General features: G+C 42.9%; 3 protein-coding genes across 4 annotated transcripts in view; 1 reads left to right on the top strand and 2 right to left on the bottom strand.

Moving 5' to 3' along the window:
- The window catches only part of znf185 (zinc finger protein 185 with LIM domain), a 28,883-nt gene extending 26,165 nt beyond the window's left edge, over nucleotides 1-2,718 (bottom strand). The window contains exons 1-2 of the mRNA XM_083786204.1: nucleotides 2,517-2,718; nucleotides 1,393-1,459 (exon numbers count right to left, since the gene is read on the bottom strand). Of these exons, the coding sequence (XP_083642330.1) occupies nucleotides 1,393-1,402 (10 nt within the window). The 5' untranslated portion in view covers nucleotides 1,403-1,459; nucleotides 2,517-2,718. The remainder of the gene's footprint in view (nucleotides 1-1,392; nucleotides 1,460-2,516) is intronic.
- A 2,645-nt stretch (nucleotides 2,719-5,363) lies between these two features.
- nsdhl (NAD(P) dependent 3-beta-hydroxysteroid dehydrogenase NSDHL) lies at nucleotides 5,364-14,097 on the bottom strand. 2 transcript variants are annotated; one of them, XM_083786643.1, is made up of 8 exons: nucleotides 14,065-14,097; nucleotides 13,816-13,903; nucleotides 12,815-12,976; nucleotides 12,105-12,251; nucleotides 10,127-10,255; nucleotides 9,847-9,989; nucleotides 7,553-7,655; nucleotides 5,364-6,685 (listed from the first exon to the last, which is right to left on the bottom strand). In XM_083786643.1, exons 2-8 carry the CDS (start codon nucleotides 13,834-13,836, stop codon nucleotides 6,353-6,355), a joined length of 1,038 nt encoding a protein of 345 aa, XP_083642769.1. In that variant the 5' UTR covers nucleotides 13,837-13,903; nucleotides 14,065-14,097; the 3' UTR covers nucleotides 5,364-6,352. The 2 variants fall into 2 exon arrangements, with proteins under 2 accessions (XP_083642769.1, XP_083642768.1); XM_083786642.1 differs by lacking the exon at nucleotides 14,065-14,097 and having other exon boundaries at nucleotides 13,816-13,910.
- A 298-nt stretch (nucleotides 14,098-14,395) lies between these two features.
- On the top strand, nucleotides 14,396-23,448 carry cetn2 (centrin, EF-hand protein, 2). Its single transcript, XM_083785124.1, has 5 exons — nucleotides 14,396-14,617; nucleotides 19,532-19,696; nucleotides 20,568-20,696; nucleotides 22,111-22,248; nucleotides 23,038-23,448. Exons 1-5 carry the CDS (start codon nucleotides 14,615-14,617, stop codon nucleotides 23,125-23,127), a joined length of 525 nt encoding a protein of 174 aa, XP_083641250.1. The 5' UTR covers nucleotides 14,396-14,614; the 3' UTR covers nucleotides 23,128-23,448.
- The last annotated feature ends 303 nt before the right edge of the window (nucleotides 23,449-23,751 follow it).

Raw genomic sequence — 23,751 nt, forward strand, 5'->3', positions numbered from 1 at the left:
GTCACCATTATAAGGACATTTGCCCATAATTAATTGCATGTGTCTGCTCGCTCATACATACAGTAAGTTACAATAGCAACATGATTTTAATATGGAAGGTTAATTTCCCCCCCCCACACAACGCCCATATCCCCCCTCCCAAGTTGGTTCATAATCAGTTGAAAACCCCTGCTATAGGCCACTGGTTCTCAATGACCGGTCTGGGGACCGCAATATCACCAGAAACACAAAGAGATAGCCCTGAATGACCCGAACAGGTCTGTAACTCTGAGGATCCTTTTCCACCGAGGCTGAACCGGTTCGGTTCTTTTTTCCAGCCAGATATTGAACCAGTTCAGAGTGTTTACACTGAAAATGTATTGGTTCAGAACCCTAAAAGTTGGTTCGGAACTGGAACAAAAAAAATGGCCACCGGTTCTGTCAAACGACCAAAGTTCCATCTTCCAAGAATCTAGAACGGAACCAACAAATGGAACCAAATGGATTTGGTTCCATTTGTACACTCTCAGAGTTAAGGGGGTCCTAGCAATTAAAACATTTGAGAACCACTAGTAGGTAGTAAATATCATATAAAATGTCATATTCTTTTTTTTTTTAATAATATTTTTTATCCCACAATTTTTGTAACCCATTTTTCACCCCTGTGTCAATCATCTAATGTGATCCTGGGCTCTACACACCCTCCACCAACCTAGTCCCCCATATATGGGGGACAAGGGGAGAGCAACAGACTTAAACTAATGCTTCCTTCATGCCTGAGTGTCCAAGTTGTTCCTTTACACCTGACAGGGGGGAGTTTCCCTGGTTGGACGTAGCGCGTGGAAGGAACACGTTATTCCAACCAGTTCCTTTCCCCTCGATCAGGCGCCCCGGCTGGCCAAGGGGAGGCAGTTTAGTGACCAGGATTACTGCATGTTTTTGTGAGGGTACCTACCCTATGGGACACGGGGAGAACATGCAAACTCCACACAGAAAGGCCCTTTCGCCAACCCCGCCTTCGGGTATGGGCACTGATGACGCGGAGGAGGAAACACGCCGCCAGCACCCACAGCGTCCCAAGAGGGAATCGAACCCAGGACCTTCTAGATGTGAGGCGACAGCACTACCAACTGTGCCACCGTGCCCCCAAATGTCATATTCTGATGAAAAGCTGCATGGATACCTCAGTAATTGGGTGTTGTGATCAAAATAAGAACATTATAATAGTGTGGGAAAAAGAAAATTGCCACAGACAAGACCAAGCCTGCGCCACGTACACATTTGTCCGTGTACGTACAATCGTACATACACATTGATGACCCCTGGTTCCATCCATGCTATCATCAACTCCTACCCCAGCCCACCATACACACACACAGCTGCTGCCTGCAGGGAGGAAGCAGGTTATCTCACCGTTTGACATGGCTGCAGGAGTCTCGATGTTTCCTCTCTCCTATCTGCTTCCTTTTACGGGCTGTACCTGCGTGAGGGCAGAAAGGGGAATGGGGAAACGGTTATAAATGAGAGCAGATATCAGATCGAAATGAAGTTAAACAAGGCCGTTTCCCCACACTGTGCCATATGCTCCCATGTGTTCTGTTTATAGGATTCTTCTACTGTCACCCTTCAAACATGCAGAAGAGCCTGTCCTTCCACTTTCTAACCAATACTGCTGCTGCTACCTGAAAGATGGATGGGAAGACGCACGCACGCACACACGCACACACACATCGACTTTGTGACTTTTTGGATCCTAATTCCTACCCCCAACTCCCCAAGCCAATAATTGCTTCCCTCGTTTTGCATATCCTTATTAGCTGACCCTTGTGTTATTTACAGCCAAACATAGAGCGCTGTCTGGCAGACTCAGGGGAGTTGAGGAGAAACCGAGGAGAACACTAATGAAAACACTGGTGACTTTTCTCTCCCCCTTATCAGAAATTAGAAGCAGAGTAGAGCTTATGCAAAACCATGTGTGAGTGTGAGTGTGCCAGCTCATTCTCATCCCTACTGGGGAGTGCTGCCATTTTAATTCAAAATGCAAATACAAGTTGTAGGAAAGAGGGGAAGAAAAAATAAAAACTCCTCAGGCTGTGGATTCAAGCCTTTTGAAAGCATGTTGCTTTCAATATCTCAGGAGAACCTTGTGCCTGAATACTAATGACAAACAAATATGCTGAAGGCTCATGAATCCTATTTATTCTGGGTTATATACACTACTACACAGCCCTCACATGATTGGTGATTAATTGCAAGCGTACTGTTAACAAGCCAGTTAATGCAAACACCCTGACAAACAATCATGACAAGGAAATACCCAGAAAAAGAATGAGTGAGCAAACAGCCCTGAACATCCACATCTCTTGCTAAAAACAGGCTTCAGCCAAGCAGTGTAGCCCATCAGTTTGATGACTGATTGATGTTCCCTGAGACTGTTAAACTAACGGGTTAAGCTCAAAGCGCTCTAAAAATTGCTTACAGAACCATTTTTAGAAGAATCTCAATGGACATGCAGCAGGCAGAGTCTTGGTACCTACCCCAGTCACTAGGCGTGTGTATGTCCAACTGGCCTCCAAAAATCCACCCTGTGAGTTTAAAGCTGGACACAGAGAGGCACCACGGTGTGTTGTGTACAGAGAGAGACTGCTGGCTGGTGTGAGTGAGTAAGCAAGCAAGCAAGCAAGCAGAGAGAAAGTCTTGACAGGTGTCTCCCTCCCTCAAGCTGTGAGCAGGTACGGGTGTGGGCAACTAACAAGCCCAGCAGGAAGGTGTGGTGTGGTGCAGTGAGTTTCTCTGGCCATATGTGCGTGTGTGTTTGTGTGTGACTGTGTGTGCGTGGAATTTAGGTTGCTAAGCCCTGAATTTTGTTTACTATACCAGCCAGACCTTTGTCTTGACAGAGGGTGAGTTTGCACATAGCTGTCACAGCAGGCTGACAGAAAGACAGAAGACAGCGGGGGATGGGAGCAGTGCGCCACAAGCATAAATGCACTGACTCAGGCAGGCAACAGGTCCTGTGGGACAGCAGCTCTCATGCTCACTGGGCAGGAACTCACAGGACAGTGAACTTCAATGACTGAAAAAATACCCATTTTTACGCTTACATAGCAAACAACACTTGTATGTTTAACTTCAACCTAAACACGGCGTGTACGCATACGCAATTCCTAGGATATGATATATTCAATATGTCACATTCATTTCCACTTCCCCATAGCCGTACGTAGTGTCTCTCAGTGCCCCGCAAAAAACAACAAAACAAATTACATCCGTTTTTGTGTGAACAGTTTACACATTCTTTTCACAGGATAAACTATTCTCTGTAAATTGCTGTCATTAAGGCATGTTGCGTCGTTGGCAGTGGCATTTACAAGATGATTACAGGCTGGTCGATTAGCTGAATGCCAGTCATAAATTATTTTCAAAACCTGCCTTTAAAAATTCTTTGTAGCACATCATGATATGCAAATGTGACCACGTGCGGCACATAATACAAGATCAAAAACGCTATTGATAGTTTGATACTGTAGTTGTTTATATGAAAGAGAGAGATTAATGTCTTCTCTGGAAAGCACTCCAAAATGGGTTCCAAACACTAGTAAATTAATCTTTCCACGCTATTGGACACATTATGCACTGTGTGAGCCGAGTGGAACCAACCCCATTACTAATTTTCGACTAAAAAAGAAAAGGGGTGAGAGGAAAAGAAATCATCTCACACCCGCCGCCGTGCTTACATTTGCCAAGAGCCCTTTCAAATGTGAACAAAGGTGTGGATGGATGTCGCAACAAATCCAGAACATTCATTATTAACACGCTTCTGAGCCCACAGTGACACCTGCTCATTTGTCTCAACGCCGCGGAGGAGAAAGCGACAAGAGGGAGAAACACAGGGAAAGGCAGAGATTAATACCGGTGACCACACACAATCTGATGAATAGCATGCTAGAGAGAGAGGGGGGGGGGGCAGGCAGAGATATGATGGAATAAGAAACTAGCAAGTAAAGGTTTCACTCTCTGCATGTTGGCATGTCTGTAGTCTGCTTTCACCTCCCACCACACACACACACACACACACACACACACACACACAGGTTAGTATTACGATACTTGTGAGGACATAACCCCTATACCTAAGATCCAAATGCCTCATCCTGTCATGAATTATGACCTTATCTGCATGACCCAGTGGTAAAACAATCATTTGCGTGAACATAATTAGTTAGTTAGTTAATTGATATCCATGATACGATGACCATCAACTACTATATCAGAGACTGACGTCTGTGAACGATGATACGAGATGCATGTTCTGTTCTAGCCATGGTTCACATGATGCTCTTTATACTTTATGACTGTCATGTTTCAGGACTAGTTCTGTTCCTGTACATTCCTGTTCGTTTTTATTTCAGCTAGGCACATCATGTACCCACTGTACAATACTGTGTATATATATATATATATATATATATATATTCCTCTCAGTCTACTACACTTCAGAATGTGTCATGAAATACTGCCTTGTCATGTACTCCGCACACACGACTCAACTGAATCATCACTCACCGACCCTTTTTAGGTGGAGAATCTTACAGGGATCACTCGGGTGGTCACCCGAAATCACAACACTAACTAACCCCAACCTTTTCCTAATGGCAAGTGTAACCTAAATAAATAAATGAAAATAAATAAATAAATAAAACAACCATTTCTCAATAGACAATGGCTATTTCTCAATTTTGACTACCGGTATTACTTGTGGGAACATTTGGTCCACACAAGTATAGTAATACAACACACACACACAAACACAAACCAGTCGGGTGGCCTTGCCCCGTTGTTGTGTGACTCCAGCAGTGAATCATTTGGGTGCTGCTCGCTTAACCTTCCCACGAAAACCACACCATCACACAGAATGCCAAACACGCAGCAACCAGTCCAGGCGTGCGCACACACACACAAACACACACACACACACACACACACACACACACACACACACACACACACACACACACACACACACACACACACACACACATTCTTTGAACCTGGACAACTGCAGTCGCTACGATTATTTTGACCTGTAATTGTTTAAATGTAAAGACAACAATATGTCTGCTGGAATGTGGAGACTGGGACTTGATTGCACTGTGATTGCCCTGCCCATCCCATTATTGTTGTTTGACTGCCAAAACCAACGTTTAGAGAACGGACGGTGTTGTAACTGCTTCACTTGAAAAAGAAACGGACGGATGCCTTCTCAGTGATGCGTGCATTGCAATGTCGCAACAGCAGTGGAATGCCTATATTAGAGCAAACAGCAATAATATATCAAATATTGTTTCCATATTCATTCATCAGTAGGTGCCAAACATCAGAAATATCTGTTTTTAATGAAAGCAGTATCAAGAGGAACATATTCCACTGGAATGTATAAATGCAATTTGAAAGCAGGCCTACTAGCCCTATTTAAATGTACAGCACATTACAGAGATCTACTGAAGATTTGTTAGCACAGTGAACAGATAATTTAGTAAGTTCTGTAACCTTCACAAGTTAAGTTTAGCTGGTTTTACCTTTAGCCTTATGTGCCCACCGGGAATATCTGCTGCCATCTGCTGGTGAGAGCTGGGAGTGTAGGGCAATATGAGGTGACTGGCAGCATTCACAGAGTTCACAGATCTGCATAAAAGCTATTAAAAGCCATCAGTGTCTGTCACCGCGCTGAAGGTGTGTGAACCTGCTGCTTCAAATTGAACCATAGCCCTGAAACAGCCCATTACGTTCTCCCTCCGCACCAGTAAACCATTACAGTGATGTCACATAATTGCTCACGAGAGAGAGAGACCCTTCATCATTAAGATCTTTCACCTCAGGTGTTCTCAAGGTGGCGTCTGGGGACCCGCAGGGGGTCGGGCCTTAAGGTGGTTTCAGTTGCTATAGCATCAGTTTAACCACTTTAACCCTGTTTTACACAGGAAAATAGCTAGCATACATACATCGCAGCATGTGGTTGATCTGTTATTTACGAAACTCTTCGAAAATGTATGAAAACAGCACAGGACACCACAGCCTGGCCCCTTTTCTACCTGGGTTGAACCGGCTCCGTTTTTAGTTTTCCCACCTAATTTGGAACCAAATTAACTGGTTCAGAGTTGTTAGTTGGTTCGGAACTGGAATGAAAAAAATACTTCTTCTTACCCTGAAGTGGGAACCAAAGTGGTCGTGTCACTATTCAGGTCGGAAGATGCAGATGTGATACAATAATTCATCATACAAAATATAGAACGGACCAGTTCTAGAACCAAAGTTCTTGTGGTGGAAAAGGGGCCATAAATAAGTCCACCTCCTGCGATCCCATCCCACGTCATCAAGCTCCGTGGCGCAGATGAGGGTAGCTGTCCACGGTGCGGGCGATGCCCTCCTTCAGGCCGACCACGGGCGCGTAGCCCATGTCCTCCTTGGCGCGCTCGCAGCTGTAGTAGTGGTGCGTGCCGGCCAGCGCCACCCTCATCGGGGTGAAGGTGGGCTTGAAGGCCACCAGGGGGCGCAGGACGAGGGCCAGCAGCCACATGAGCAGGGCCAGGCCGTACACCAGCGCGTAGGGCAGGTGGTAGCGGGGCGCCGCGTAGCCCAAACCCACCAGGATCTCGGACATGAAGTCCCAGAACCGCACAGGCTCGTCGTTGGTGATGTGGTACGGCTGTGTGGAGACACGACGTACGGGGACAAGCAGGCAGTCAGTGAGGGTCACGGTTACAGCTGACAGTTAATTGTCACGCAAATAATTGCGATTAACGATTTAATTGTGGGGTTTTTGCATTGAACATTGGAACGTTACAATTTGTATTTGTTTGCCTTTTAGGCTTCGCAGGGGAGGATTACCAACAGGGCCTGTTGGGCCACTGCCCAGGGGCCCCTGAGCTAGGGAGGGCCCTGAGCTTGAGCCTCCACGTGACCGCGTCAGGGGCATGCAGAGGCTCAAGCTCAGGTACTGCAAAGTTTATATCATTGACGCGGTCTGCGTCACTGTAACTTTGCAGTTTTTGTCAGGCTTATTCATTCATGTCAATAAAATAACCCCAAAAGGCCTTTTGCATGTCGGTGGCCCAGGGGCCCACATTTTCATGGTCAGATTGCACAGGCCAGGGCAGATATGACATATAACTTACATATACAAAGAAATCATTTTTTTCTGTCCAAAACCTTTACAAAATAACGGAAATAGTTGATCTACAAGCTTACAACACTTGAAACGGCAAGCTCAACACTGCAATGCACGGTAAGCTTGAATATCAGCTATTTTTTTGAAAATCTGTCAAAAGCTTTTAAAAAAGAATTATGAAACATCTTAGTCTAAAATAAGTAATGACACATTAGGGGTTAGAAACTGGAGCAGAGCGGGTTTGAGAGCGCAGTGACGGGCGATGCCCAGCAGGCGGGGATGTTTTCACATGCACTGCATGTAAAATCTGGAGATTAGTGGGAGAAATGCTAAATGGGGAGAGTTCCCGCTACAATCGGGAGCGTTGGAGGGAATAGATGGATGGTTTATTCCAGTCTCTCTCACCTTGCCACATATGGGTGAGCCTGGCCTCAGGCGCTCAGCAGCCAAGATATGACCGTGAACCACGTTCTCCACAAAGGTGAAATCCACCAGGTTGGTCCCATCACTACAAAGACACAAAGAAAAGAGTTAACACCAATGACCACATATTTTGTATACAATCATGTTTTGTATACTATCATTCAGGACGGGAACGCCTTTTGGTGTTTTAAGCATTATGTTATACTTTAGCTATTGAAAAATAGCAGATCTACAAGCTCATAGCGTGGCACCGAGTGCCGCGCTATGAGCTTGTAGATCTGCTATTTTTTTTAAATAGTGAAAATGTGGCCCAAATCTTTGAATATATATTCTTTCAGAGCGAACGTTTTTACTCAAATCTTTGCTTCTGGGGGGTCCCTGGAACAACATATCTTCAGATGGTGGACCGCGGCCAAGAAAATTCTGGGGGTCCTTACCATGAAAAAAGTTGAGCACCACTGACATAGAAACATAGGTTTTTCAAAAAGTTTAGGATTTAGAAGCCATTTTGTTTTAGAATCAGCCTCAGGTCTAATAATGACTCATAGCGGAGTATGCCAGTTACTGCTCATCACATCCCATAAAAAATAATAACTTTATTTGTATAGCAATTTTTACAACAGAGTGGTTCACACATCATCAAAGTCAAATTATAATAAGCATTAAAATAAAATAAACAAAGGAAGAAATGTGTAAGAATTACAATAAAAGCCTAGAAAACATTGCCTTTTTGGGAACTTTCACTTTGTTTCCTGTCTGATTAAACTCCCATCTCTCTCCTACTGTACATGTAGGATTTGTTTAATCTGACTCCACCAGATGGGACGGTATTGAGTTCACAAGAAGAAGCACCTGTTGCAATTGTATTTCCCAGCGCCTTAAAATTGGAAAATCGTCTTCTATTCTTGAAAGCAAGCGAAGACATGACCTGTCCTACACATCCGACACAATAGCGAGTTTGTTTTTTAAAGTGTTAAACTTAATGCTATCAGGCTTTTCGTTAACACATTTACGTGTATCGTTTGTAGAGGTTATTTGCTTTCCTGCTGGCTCAGCTACTATACGTCATGTAGACAGGTCAATAGAGACACACAGGGACTACAAATTGTACGCCCTCAAATGAGACAGCGTCCCCACTTCTGGTCCGTTGGCATGGTGTACTGCAGGCCAGCCCATAGAAGTCCATTGAAATTCAACTGTAGTTAGCCTACTTTTAAAATAATGTGAAATGAACTGAAGACTATATTGATTTGAATAAATATGTTTCCAAATGTGTCTTTGTCAACATATATTGTTGTTTTCTCAATAGAGGATGTATTTCACATTTAATTTACCACTTGAATGAGTTACCCATAATGTTAACGGAGCAGAAGGGCGACGGCAGACAGAGAACCTGTCGCTTTTAAGGGACGTCACTGACTTTACGAGGCTACGAGCGCCGACTTGGAATTCTCAATATACATCCCGAACCCGACTGACTTTGTTATTCATGTCTATATTTTGAACATGTCACAGGCTTACTATATATGTTCTACCTACCGGGGAGCTCCGACGGTGTGTTTTACCACTGTCAACTTGTTGTTTAATTAACTTTGCTGAATAGTTGCATGGGAAAATAACCCAGCTAAATGGAGGAGTGACATCCTGACATTTTCAACTACCTAGTGAATTCTCCAGATGAGTATTAATAATAGTCTTGCAAGATGCTGTTTAGATCATTTTCAACAAATACAAGCATATAAAACGAAATACAACAAATATATCTGGGTATTGAAAACCTCAAGGGATGCAACCGTGACGTATATACCGTGCGACCACTTTGACTTGAGATTTACAATGCTAGCACTTTTCACAAACTGATGTTTATTATAGTACATTGTAGGATGTATATTGAGATGGCAGGTATGTGACATTGAAAAGGACTAATCAAACATATGGGACACTTTAATAGAACACAAAATCGCTACAGCCTCAGTAATGAACCAGTGAAATGAGGGTATTTTATCATGCCCCTCATAGGGATTGCATTGGCAGCTGCAGTACACAGTTGAAACGGACCAGAAGTGTCTCATTTGGGGGCGTGAAATTTGTAGTCCCCGTGTGACTCTATATGATGGCCAGACGGTCCCATCCAATTACCTGCCAAGTATCGTAAAAAAAGGACGGCCTTCTTCAGCGTTTGATTGGCTACACAGAGATCCCAGATGGAAGTAGGTTGTGAAACAAAAGTGAAGCAAGCCACTTCCATCTGCCGGAGTTAGGATGTGCTGACTCACCCAATAATGAACTTCATCTTGCCCCTGCGAGCCGTGTCCACTAGGATAGGCACCAGCTGAGGGTCTCGGGGGCCAAAGATGCCATGAGGTCTGATGGCCACCGTGAGGAGCCCCTGGTCCTTGTCACAGGCTTCCAGAACCAACTAGAGCCCAACAACAGAATAGGCCTACATCATTTATCATGAATACATAACTATTAGTAAAGTTGTAAAATTGAACGCCGGTAAACCAATTAGGTGGGATTTCACCATAAATCCAAGTCTAGGGAGGAGAGTTTTACCTTCTCCTGTTCAATCTTGGTCTCGGTGTAGTAGTCGATGGGCTTCCTGGCATAGGGGAGGTCCTCTCTCCCATTCTTAATGTCTGTCCCCTCAAAGACCACACTGGCACTGCTGGTCAGAACAAGTTTCTGGCAACATAAAAACAAATTGTTACAATTACAATCTGACAGATGCTGTTATATCAGAGACACTTCGAAGAGTAATATCAGAAGAAATGTCATGAAGCGACATGGTTTTGCCACGGTAGGGACTAGGGAGGGCTTTAACAGTGTTGTTGAAAACAAATAGCAGGCATCAGTCTTGTCAGTTGCCTTATAATATGAATAAAGTACTGTAAATCGCTCTGGATTAGAGCGTCTGCTAAATGCCTAAATTGTAAATTCTAATAAAGTAGTTACTGACATGGTTGTCAGATGGCCTCATATGTGTGTTGCTAAACTGCACTGCTTGACCTGCCCCCTACTGCTACTTCTGGCCTGTTGCTTAAGTCTGGTTCTGTTGAATTTAAGCTGTTTTGTAATGATGAATTGTAACTTGCTCTGCTGTAATTGTTGCACATAACATGACTGTTCTGCTTTAGAAAATAAATGCTGTCAAAGGGTGATAAAAAGCATGTGGTGTTGGCAAGCAGCTAGGGAATGAGAATCTGAAATCAAAGAGTCAGACCTAGTAATCTTATAAATGGCTCTACTGCTATAAAAATGTCAAATTTCAATTTGCATATCGTTGCTGCCTGGCAGAAATGCATAATTTCTTCTTTTTTTTTACTCAAGTTCGGCGCCGTTGTGAGCTTGTAGATTGTATTGTTGTTCTTTTCTAAAAGTGAAAGTTAAAATAGTTACCCGTGTCTGGGTTGTAAAAAATATTGAACCAATGAAAAACATTTGCAAGAGCCAGTGACTGACTAGTGACTAAATAGTATAGTCAAACTTACTTTCATGGACCCTTACTTTGATAGTAATTAGACCACGAACCCCCATACATTTTAAATCTTTGGACCCCACATGCAATATAATTTGACGGCTGTATAATCCAACACTGTATCTCCTTTTCAGACTCGTGAAATGAAATGAAGCCAGGTGCCGCCGTCCGTTGGCGGGGCAGGAGTGGATAGTAACTAGTGTGCAATAGCAAAGTACTATACAAGTGCTTACAATACACAGTACCATTTGGGCCATTTTTGCAACTTCTACTCTACAACAATTACATCGACGTGATGCGTTATGAACTTGTAGATCTGTTATTTTCAGAAAGTTTTAGTACTTTTACGTTGGTACTCAAAGTATATTTGTCTCCACCAGGCCGAAGTGGTGGCTTTAATACCTGCATCCACCAGAGTGTGCTAAAAGCACACTATTATTATTAGCACTACCTAGGCTAAAATCCACCAGTAGCTATTCTGCTCACAATTTCCATTATGTGCAGGCCTAGTATTGGACATACACCCGACAGCAACGTGGTCCCACCTGTACTCCCTTCTGGCTCCAAAACTGTGGAATGCACTTCCCATTGCAGTCAGAACTGCAGCATCACTCCCAATCTTCCGCCGTAGTCTGAAAACCCACCTTTTTAGACTGCATCATGGCCCATAGCACTTACCCTACCCCCTTAGATAGCATTTCTGTAGACTTAGATAGCATCTGATACAGACTTATAGCATGTTATGTAGACGGCACTATAATTGCATTGTATATAGTCATAGCACGCCATAGTACATATATATAGCATAGTAGTATATATATATAGTTTATATGTATAGTCTCATAATATAGATATTCCACTGTTACTTTCTTAGCTTACGCATGTTTTATGATAAATGCTTTTGTGATGTATTTCCCATGCTTTTGTTCTTGATTATTGTAAGTCGCTCTGGATTAAGAGCGTCTGCTAAATGCCTAAATTGTAAATTGTAAATTGTACTCCAGCCTCTCTGCAGGCCTAGTATTGGACATACACCCGACAGCGACATGGTCCCACCTGTACTCCAGCCTCTCTGCAGGCCTCGATCACAGCGCGGGTTCCCTGGACGTTCACCCTGTGAAACAGAGCCCGGTCATCACTGGCAGGAGCCGGGGAAGCACAGTGGAACACCAGAGACACCTCCTTTAGAGCTGGCAGCAGAGCCTGCGACACACACGCACGCACGCGCACACACACACACACACACACACACACACACACACACACACACACGGCTGTCACGATTACAATTAAGTTGACGATTAATTATCACACAAGTAATTGCAATTAACAATTTAATTGTGTTTTTGGCATTGAACATTGGAACATAATTATGAATAAAGAATACATTTCTGTTAGCTTGGTAATCAAAAAATGCACAGGGTAGATATGACAAATAACTGAAATATACAAAAAATAGACTGACATTCATTATTTTTATACTTAAAAAAGGTTAAAACATAGCGGAAATAGCTGATCTACGAGCTTGCAGATCTGCTATTTTAGCATTTTAACGTATGAATAATTCTAAATCTCTAATAATTGCGATTAGACGATTATATAATAATTGTGACAGACGCACGCATGCATGCACGCATGCACACACATACACACACACACACACACACACACACACACACACACACACACACACACACACACACACACACACACACTGCCAGTGGCCTTGTGGCTCACCAGGAGAAGACAAAGGGGAGCCACCTGACCTGTTTGTCACACAGGTCTCCCTGGTAGAAGGTGACACCGGGCAGATCGTAGCTCTGTCGGATGTCAAAGACGGACACAGAGTAACCCTTCTCCAGAACCTTCTCTACCAGGTGTCTGCCCAGGAACCCTGAGCCGCCAATCACTGCACACCTTTTACTACCCTATATATATATATATGAATGAATGAATGAATGAATGAATGAATGAATGAATGAATGAATGAATGAATGAATGAATGAATGAATGAGAGAGTGAGAGAGAGAGAGAGAGAGAGAGAGAGAGAGAGAGAGAGAGAGAGAGAGATGGATACAGGTCAGGTGGCACTAGGCACTAGGGGCATCCGTACCTCATTGAAAAATGCTATTAATGTAAAGCATACATAATGCAAACATGCACGGTACATCATTATCAGACTTCATTTTATGCTTCAACTTGTTGTTTATGCCCCAAAATGACTGGATATACAGGTTTTGTAGCAATTTGTAGCAGTTCAGTTAGAAATATTAGAACTTAAATGTTGAATGTTTAAGTAGGGGATAATGTATGGCTGAGTGGTCATTGTTTATAGATAAAACACCGACAGGCTGATTAACCGAAGTGTACTATAATATGAATAAAGAATACATTTCTTGTATGGGACCATTGTATGTATGAATGCCATTTGTCATCGCATTCAACAAAGCCGTGTATTAAGCATGTATAACCTACCTCCTTTTACTTCAGACTAGACTAGACTAGACTATTTTTATTTTATTTTACATTTTCGACAAATTAGCCAATTTTACATCGAGGTGCCCAGATGTCCCTAGTGTCCACCTGACCTGCTGTTACCCATTAGGATAGTCATTATTAAACACGCGCGCATGCATGGAGGAGCCGCAGGAGAGGTATTACCACACAGCTCAGTTAAACAACTTAAACTATCCTCACATTCACATAAACACCATAAACATATTATACCGTGATGACACAAGCACATAAATAATGCTCTGTATCTCACCGGTCGAACTCGTGTGGCCATGATGATGAATTTACACGTCAAAAGTCGTCAACAGGTGAACTGGTGCCTGGTCGTCGCACTGCATGGACTGGAGAGATGTCACTTTTATTTTGAACAATGAAGCAGAACAACACCACGTAAACTGAATGATAACATCCATTACAATGTGCAAAGCGGATATTCATAATATTCCACACTTCAAGTTCAAAATACAATTATTATTATATATATAAAATATTTATATTTTACCTGCTGCCCAGACCAGACCACAATGTAATGTAAATGAAACCGAACCGCGCACGCACAGCCCGATGAGCAGTGTTATCAGCTGAGTGCAGGACGCTATGCCATTGGACGAGGTGCAGCCCGCCCTTTTGCGCGAGAGGCATACGTCAAGGAACGCCACTAGTCGGACCAACCAGAGACGTCGCCCTCGCTATTGCCCCGCCCCCTTACTTGTTGTAACCACGCGGCCACACCCCCAGTGGAGAATCCCATACGCCGGAAGGACGGTGCGTGCGCCGCACTCACTGTGATTGGCTGCCTGGTTGTCAAGGGCAGCGGTAGGTAGGTTGCGTGGATTTGATCAAATAAGAACCTGTTTGTTATTATTAGCTGCAAAACGTTTATTTTGTCGCATTTGTAAAAAAGCGTTGCTGGATAAACCGCTTTAAGAGGGTCCAGGGGAAGAAAAGAAAAAGAAGACATTCTTTTTTATCTGTTTGTTTACGCCGATGAGAAAGGAGAAACAGTTTCATCATCATCATCATCATCTCCCTTTACATCTAGCTAGTAAATAATGGTGAGTGAAATTGTTTATCATTGATGACAAAAGGGACGTACATGTGCATGTAAGCATGTTATTAAGCCTAGTACAGACAGATAACCAGCTGGCTGTGATTATAGACTCTAGTCTACAGACAAGCCTTTATGTAAATGTTTTTTCCCATGGCTGCAGCCTCTTACTCATCCCATCTTCCCACCTCACGTGACACATCTGTTCTCCTTCACTAGTGCAGCTGTGGTGGTGCACACTGCACAGTACACAATACACATTACACAGCTTAACTTAAGTAAAAGTACTGTGTGTGTGTGTGTGTGTGTGTGTGTGTGTGTGTGTGTGTGTGTGTGTGTGTGTGTGTGTGTGTGTGTGTGTGTGTGTGTGTGTGTGTGTGTGCGTGCGACCGTGCGTGCGTGCGTGTAGAAATATTATATTGGTATGGTAACAAAATGCAATACAGTACCAAAATGGATCAATCCCACCCTCCACACATGCACAAACGAGTATTCCCGACCCTGACAATTGACAACCTTTGCTACGTGTCACTCCTAATCTCTCTGTCTCTCTGTTTCTTGTCACTCTCCACTGTAGACTATCCAAATAAAGGCAGAAAAGCCCCAACAATATCTTTAAAAAAAAATAAGTAAATAATAAAAGTTCCTCAAAGTTGAGTAAATCCACTTACTTACTTTCCACCACTGCTATTAACCTAGTGATTATTCACTATCTTTGCCCCCCGCCTTCTAGTACAGTCTCTGGAGGGGGGTCTCCTGCACCCCCCGGAAATATACTTCTAATCAGTGTTTTCTTATTGGAAAAAATGTGCTGAAAATGATGAGCTATGATAAAAAGTTGTCAAAATGTCCCATCTACCTCAAAACCCCCTTTTTGGTATATGGCTCTGGCGAAATTGTGTAAAGGCAAATATGAATTCACTACAATTACATAAATAGACATGGTAGTCTGAAATTGGTCATGAAGTATCTTGACACATAGGGGTAAGTAGCAGAACAGGATTTGGGGGGTTGCTACCATTATATTCTTAAATATGACCCACATCATCCTCAAAAAGACAAAAGAATATGGTGTCCGCTTGGCTAATAACAACAAAGATGGTTATTTTCCAACACATTATGGTGAGTATCACTGCCTCACTTGTATATAGAAAACTTCCCATATCCCTAAGCTTCAATTTGAGCCCAAGATAACCTTTCTATCTTGTAAATTAGTCTTTCTGTAGCCAAAATTCTGAACTATACCTCAAATCGGTGAAAATTGTATATTTAGTCAGTATCAGCTATACATTTGGAATAAATGAATGAATGACTGAGTTTGAACTGACTCCACATCATGGAATATTTCTTACTTGAATAAGCTATGTTAAAAAGTGTCCCATCTACCATTTTTATGCAAATGAGTGCCTCCATTATCAAAATAATCAATTTTCACTATATCTCAGCCAATATTGCACTTAAATGAACAAATAAGGTGTCTAGACCTATGTTTTGAGGGTCAAGGATCTCGGTGAAACTATTCTTAAAGTGACCACATGTGCCCGTGGCATGCTGGTGTACAAATCAGTGCCGATTAAATATCTATCTCGTCGGCTTCTTGTCCATGCTCTCCAGACAGTGTCAAGGAGATCAACCAGTGAGGTTGGTAGGACTGCACCGCAGGACACACTGGATTAAAAAACTCAACCACCCCTGTCCTTCATCATAGGGTTTTGGTTTTTCCAAAAAAGCTTCATCAGCTCGCTTGTATAAGGCAACACGGTGGTTCTCTTCAGAGCAGAGTAGCATGGAGCAAGACGAGCCAGGTCAACTTTAGATTTAGAAATGAGTTTGTCATCTGCCCCCACCACTCTTTCACTGAAGACTCACAATTCAAATAGCTCTAGCCAAGCCATGTGGCTCATCGGTCAGGAGCCTAACAAGTACACTCCCTGGCATTACTAGTATGTCGCAGGGACCCTTTGGTATTACCCAGCTGGGGATCGAACCCCTGACCATCCAGTCTCAGGGTGGACGCTGAGCTGTTGATGATATCCAGGGCCTCTTACGGGTGTGTAACTCTAGAGTGTAAAAAATGGAACCAAATGGACCTGTAAGCCTTGCGGAGCCATGAGGCCCATAGGGCAGGAGCCTATCTCCCGTTTCTGTAGTGGGAGGCAGCTTGATGTACAAGTACACCCCCTGGACATGACACTAGTATGTAGCAGGGACTTACCCCAATCCAACCCTTGATGCTGAGTACCAAGCAGGGACAAGCAGGGAGGTACTGGGTTCCATTTTTCAGAGTCTTTGGTATGACCCAGCCGGGGATCGAACCCTGACCTCCCAGGCTCAAGGCAAATGCTCTGACCACAAGGCCACTGAGCTGTTGATATCCAGGGCTCTGAATGTACAAATGGAACTGTAAGGGTTATGGGGGTCCTTGAAATGTGCCTTGTGCTACACTATATAGAACAGATCCTTAATTAGTATAGTTGGAGCAATTAATCTGTCTGCTGTATGGACAGAGTTGCGAGTCTTCAGTATGGTAAATGGTGGATTTATAAAGCGCTTTTATCCAAGGCGCTTTACATAGATTGTGCATTACATTCACCCATTCACACACACATTCATACACTGATGGCAGCGGAAATCATGCAAGGCACCAAACTGCACACCAGGAGCCGTTAGGGGTTCAGGGTCTTGCTCAAGGAGGACACTTCGACACTAACTCTGGGGGAGCCCGGGTTTGAACTGGCAACTTTTGGTTACCATCCAGCCACTCTACCCCTGAGCCACCGCCGCCCCAGTGGACGTCACCCGTGCCAAGTTGCTGTGGATAATGGTGGGTTAAAGTTGACCTGGCTCGTCTTCCTCCATGCTACTCTGCTCTGAAGAGAACCATCGTGTTGCCCGATAGCTGATGTAGCTGATGAAGCTATTGTGGAAAAACCAAAACCATATTAAGGGCAGAGATGGTTGAAAATCCTTGTCATTGGAGACCATGGACAAGCAGACAAAGAAGACTGATGAGTTCTATGAACACGATGACTCATTCATGTGACTGTGCATTTTGTCCTTTATGGTGCAGGTTAGGGTGGTCACTGTTTGTACACTGTTGCTTACATTTTTGCCTTTGAGTGTGTACAGGAATAGGATGGAATACTGTTACAGGATTGTGTGAATGTTTGAATTTTGTACTGCATATTGCAGGCCATTCTATAGTCTAGTGTGTATACTGCCGTATACTATTGTTCATACTAAGGATGTTTTTAGTTTGTGATGTTATTCTACAGTATATTCTAAATTATAAAGCTTGCTTAAAAACACAGCACCTGTCTAGATGTTATATGCAATATTGGTATCTCTTACGTATAAATGTGACTTTATTGTAATGTAACTGATTTGTACACTAGCATGCCACGGGCACATGTGGTCACTTTAAGAATAGGTTAACTGAGACCCTCAAAACATAGGTCTAGACACCTTATTTGTTAATTTAAGTGCAATATAGATATAGTGAAAATCGATTGTCTTAATAATGGTGACACTCATTTGCATAAAAATGGTAGATTGGACACTTTGCCAGCTTTATAACATACCGTAGCTTATTCAAGTAAGAAATATTCCATAATGTGGAGTCAGTTCAAACTCAGTTATTAATTCAAAATGTATAGCTGATGCTGACTGAATATACAATGTTCACCGATTTGAGGTATAGTATATACCAAAGGGTCCCTTTGGTACATACTAGTCATGCCAGGGAGTGTACTTGTTAGGCTCCTGCCCTATGAGCCACTCATTTCTAAATCTAAAGTTGACCTGGCTCGTCTTCCTCCATGCTACTCTGCTCTGAAGAGAACCACCGTGTTGCCTTATACAAGCGAGCTGATGAAGCTTTTTTGGAAAAACCAAAACCCTATGATGAAGGACAGGGGTGGTTGAGTTTTTTAATCCAGTGTGTCCTGCGGTGCAGTCCTACCAACCTCACTGGTTGATCTCCTTGACACTGTCTGGAGAGCATGGACAAGAAGCCGACGAGATAGATATTTAATCGGCACTGATTTGTACACCAGCATGCCACGGGCACATGTGGTCACAAGTAGTAGTTTCACTGAGATCCTTGACCCTCAAAACATAGGTCTAGACACCTTATTTGTTCATTTAAGTGCAATATTGGCTGAGATATAGTGAAAATCGATTATTTTGATAATGGAGGCACTCATTTGCATAAAAATGGTAGATGGGACACTTTGCAAACTTTTTAACATAGCTTATTCAAGTAAGAAATATTCCATGATGTGGAGTCAGTTCAAACTCAGTCATTCATTCATTTATTCCAAATGTATAGCTGATACTGACTAAATATACAATTTTCACCGATTTGAGGTATAGTTCAGAATTTTGGCTACAGAAAGACTAATTTACAAGATAGAAAGGTTATCTTGGGCTCAAATTGAAGCTTAGGGATATGGGAAGTTTTCTATATACAAGTGAGGCAGTGATACTCACCATAATGTGTTGGAAAATAACCATCTTTGTTGTTATTAGTCAAGCGGACACCATATTCTTTTGTGTTTTTGAGGATGATGTGGGTCATATTTAAGAATATAATGGTAGCAACCCGCCAAATCCTGTTCTGCTACTTACCCCTATGTGTCAAGATACTTCATGACCAATTTCAGACTACCATGTCTATTTATGTAATTTTAGTGAATTAATATTTGCCTTTACACAATTTCGCCAGAGCCATATACCAAAAAGGGGGTTTTGAGGTAGATGGGACATTTTGACAACTTTTTATCATAGCTCATCATTTTCAGCACATTTTTTCCAATAAGAAAACATTGATTAGAAGTATATTTCCGGGGGGTGCAGGAGACCCCCCTCCAGAGACTAGACTATTCACCATCATCACTTGTTCTTCTTCTGTGCTCTCCAGGCGACCATTGCAAAGAGGCCGTCCCTGCAGGGCCCCGTACCTCCTCCCAGGAAGAAGAGCAGCCCCAAACCGGAGCTCACAGAGGAGCTGAAGCAGGAGATCAGGGAGGCCTTTGAGCTGTTTGACACCGATGGCTCCGGACACATCGACGTCAAGGAGCTCAAGGTCAAACAACAACCCACACACTAGCTCACTCGTTCCATAGCCTCGGTACGCAGGCTTTTATTTGGCCTTTGAAAATCTGGTATAGGAAGCTGTTTTCTACCGGGTAAGGCCTATTCATAGTCTGGATTTTCGGTGGTGAGGTGACCACCGCTCCGGTGGTGAGCTGACCACCGGAGCTGAAATAACATTGAGCGGTGGTGAGTAAAAACAGAGAGAAGGGTTGGAGCGGTGGCGGTGGTTTGCTCTTCACCGCGGCTCGTGACGTCATGTTGTAGTTCGGTGGTCACCTAACCACCGAAAATCCAGACTATGTATGAGCCTGTAGCCGGGTGGGTGAGGGGAGGAGGGGGGGGCAGGCGCTCAGATCGGTGAACCTGAACCAGTAGGGTCCACCGCCGTGCATACACAGGCACCTGAATAGATCCTGCCTTGTACTCACCGCCACCCGCCCCTCTAGACCAGAAATAACACAGGCTGGCCCAGGTTATACTCGTTCCCAAACATTGGGTCGCGGGCTCAATTTTATGGGTGCCTTAAATTTGTTTTTAATTGTTATTTCAAAATATTTTCAAAAAACATTCACACACACAATTTAAATTAAAAACTAAATGTAATGATTTATTTTCAGTCATTTCATAAAGAAATCAATGAAAAATCAAAGAAATGCGGCACGTTGTGAGCTTGTAGATCGGCTATTTACACTAGTTTGGTCCTGGCCATGCAAACGTCTAATTTCTCTTTTGGGTCACAGGCTAAACAGTTTGGGAACCGCTGCACTAGATCACAATCTGCTGATGGATCTACATGAATGGCGGGAGACCAGATCAATCTGTGTGTCAGTCTAATGTGTGTCTGTTCCTCTGCATTACAGGTTGCAATGCGAGCCCTGGGGTTCGAACCAAAGAAAGAAGAGATCAAGAAAATGATCGGTGAAGTGGATAAGGACGCGACAGGAAAGATCTCATTTGCGGACTTCCTTACTGTCATGACACAGAAGATGGTTGGTGTACATTAATGGATGTTTATTTTTTATCCTCAATCCTTTATTTTTTCTCTTTTTCAAATGTGGACACCCTGCATTATGTCATGACTGGGATTTTCTCCTCTGAGAAAAGGCAGGGAACGAGGCTACATCCCAGTACAACCACAGTACTACACTGTTACATCCAGTGTTGGACAGGAAGATAGTAGACAGATGGAAAGAAACTCAATTTGGAGGCTAAGTACTCCTTTTTGGGCTACAACATAGCCATAAAAACCAAGAAAAAAGCAAGTCTCATTAAAGAAAATTAAAAAAAAGCTTCCGCTATCGTCGTTTCGTTCTATTCCAGCACCGCTAAAACCGCCCCACTTTTACTCGGCTAGGATGCAGCCGCATTTTGAGAGTAATTTTGATTATCCAAAGCAAAGCAAAGCAAATTTTTGTTTACCCAGGGAAGTGGACTAAGCTTGAGATGCTTGTTTACAGCTGCTGCTTACCTGCTCATAGAACATTTCATGGTAGGGGTTCAATGCCTTGCTTAAGGGCACTTCAGCGGTGGTAATTTTAACGTGCCGGTCCGGGGATTCCAACTGTCGACCTTCCGGTATCAAGACCGCTCCGCAAACCGTTCGGCCACCACTGCGCCTCCAACATCTTTCACGATGAATGGAACGTTAACGTTATCAGGTGTTGTTCGACAGATTTGAAAGAACAGTGTATGAGAGTGGTATCATCAGAAAAGTCAATGGATCAAAGTCATGTACATAGGGCCTGACACCATTATAAAATAATAATGCTGGCAGGAAGGCGGCTCTCTCTTGCATCAAGTGAGCCTAGATGACTAGGTTATCCCTGTGGTAACTTTTCTGAAACCTCCCGCTTAAAACCCAAAAAGACAGAAGGATCTGTACTCATACTGAAAGTCTAGATCAAGCTGGCTATTTATCTAAATGTGTTGCTAGCTTGTACATCTGTTATTTTTTGCATGTGTCATCTATAGGCTTAGTGATAGTCGTTATTTTAAGAGCCTGCTCAGGGACTATACAGATGAAAATTTGCCTCTGGCTAACTCTGGCACATTTACATGGATGTGAAAACTGGAGGACTGACGTGTTGATTAATGAGCCTAATTGTCCCTGTCAAATAAATAAATAAGAATTCAATTGCGTTCATTTCTCCTGCTAGTCCTGGGGATCGAACCAGGAACCTTTCGGCCACAACCTTTAGGTTGTTACATAACCTGTTACTTTAACAGTCACACACATACACCGAGGTGGTCTTCGAAACTGACGAGAACGACTTTAATAATCTGAAAAGTGGCTGCAGAATCATCACATTCCTTTTCGGGAGTCCTTGCTATTTTCAGCAACAGCAGGTGAATGTGAATCTGCTGAACGTGAATTAATGTAAAAAGTGTATTCTCTCAATTCAGGCTGAAAAGGACTCCAAAGAGGAGATCCTGAAAGCATTCCGCTTGTTCGACGACGACGAGACTGGGAAGATCTCCTTCAGGAACCTGAAGAGAGTCGCCAAAGAGCTGGGAGAGAACCTCACCGACGAGGAGCTGCAGGTACAAATGAATGGAGCTCGTTAATTTCTATTGATAATGGTCACCTTATCGATCAGGCTTAACGAGCTGGGTTCTTATCGAGCCCACTATCGAGTATTTACTATTTTGTGGAAAGATGGGAGACGACAATAAATTCAGAACAGAACCAATATCTTTTTTTATTCTGTGAGTTTGTGGCTGACCACCATCTAAAATTAAAGGAAGATGACAAAAGTTAAACGTTAAAAAACAACCAATAAAATGCAATAAAATGGTTTTATATTATGAATAGTACTTTAATAATTACGATAAAACTTCCATGTATATTCAACTCTTTATAAACAGAAAATCACTTACACTACATTTTACTAGGGCCTTCAAATACAGTACAGATTGAAGGCAATTGACCTTTTTACTGGAAAATTATATTGAATAAACTGTTAATTGGTTCATGTGTGTACCGTCACTACAAAAGCGTAATTGTATTTACCTGGGCAGTGCTGGTTGGCATGTATCAATACACTTTTAAACCGACATGTTTGTGCCAGGCTGCCAGGATGGGCGATTAGATTTATTTCTTGATCGCCTCGTCTTGATTAAGACTTGTTTAAACATGACATCATGGGCCGCTATGCTCGATAACAGGCTTGATAAGCCCAAAAGCTTATTTGATACTGGGTACTCAATAAGCTTGTTATCGGGTTTACCGGTGCTTGCTGTAAACAGGCTGTGTTCTCCGTCTGATCTCCTGCTCCGTGAACAAGACCCAGAGATACTTAAAACTCTGTCCATTATTCTGTCCATTCACAGGAAATGATCGAGGAAGCAGACAGAGACGGAGACGGGGAAGTGAATCAGCTGGAGTTTCTGCGCATCATGAAGAAGACCAGTTTGTACTGAGACACAGTGTGACGTAATGTGAGGGTCAGCCTCTGCAGGGTCCTACATTCTCTTTGTCTTAACCACTGAACCACACAAGCCCCAAAGTCCACATTCTGGGACAAACGTCCTGCGAAAATGGACAGTCTTTATTGTAGATCGGCTATTTTCGCAGTGCTACACTGGCGTACGTCGTGTATTTTTATTAAGCATATTACTAAGTATATTTGACAATTTGCCCAAACACGCCCAAAATGGGGGTACCAGGCTTAATGTGTTCCTTATCAGTCACTCATGCTGTGTACTCTCAAGGGCACGCCAGTGTCTTACCCCATATCCCTAAACTTGCCTTTTTTACTATTTTGAAAAACATTAACAAAAAACGTTCAACTCGACACATTGTGAGCATGTAGATTGGCTAATTGAACTATTCAGAAATGTTTTTAAAAATAGTAAAAAAAAAAAAAAAGGCAAAGAAGTTTAGGGATAAGGGGTAAGGCGAAAATAGGACACGTTCAAAGCACTTTGCGGTCAAACATCACAGACTAGTGAAAGGACGGAAGTAGTTGACGGACGACTTGACTCTGGTCAAATGCCAAATAATTCTTCTCATTTGTGCATTAATGTATTAGGGGGAAATGCAGC

This window comes from Protomyctophum parallelum (assembly GCF_964188405.1).
Source record: "Protomyctophum parallelum genome assembly, chromosome: 16".
Classification (NCBI taxonomy): domain Eukaryota; kingdom Metazoa; phylum Chordata; class Actinopteri; order Myctophiformes; family Myctophidae; genus Protomyctophum; species Protomyctophum parallelum.

Excerpts from the sequence above, each read along its gene's own strand:
- nsdhl (XM_083786643.1), bottom strand. The coding sequence starts at position 13,836 with ATGGCCACACGAGTTCGACCG. Across the intron at positions 10,256-12,104 it reads GCAGAGAGGCTGGAGTACAG|AAACTTGTTCTGACCAGCAG; the intron begins GTGGGACCATGT and ends TTATGTTGCCAG. Across the intron at positions 7,656-9,846 it reads AAGATGAAGTTCATTATTGG|TGATGGGACCAACCTGGTGG; the intron begins GTGAGTCAGCAC and ends GTGTCTTTGTAG.
- cetn2 (XM_083785124.1), top strand. Across the intron at positions 19,697-20,567 it reads TCGACGTCAAGGAGCTCAAG|GTTGCAATGCGAGCCCTGGG; the intron begins GTCAAACAACAA and ends TCTGCATTACAG. Across the intron at positions 20,697-22,110 it reads CTGTCATGACACAGAAGATG|GCTGAAAAGGACTCCAAAGA; the intron begins GTTGGTGTACAT and ends CTCTCAATTCAG.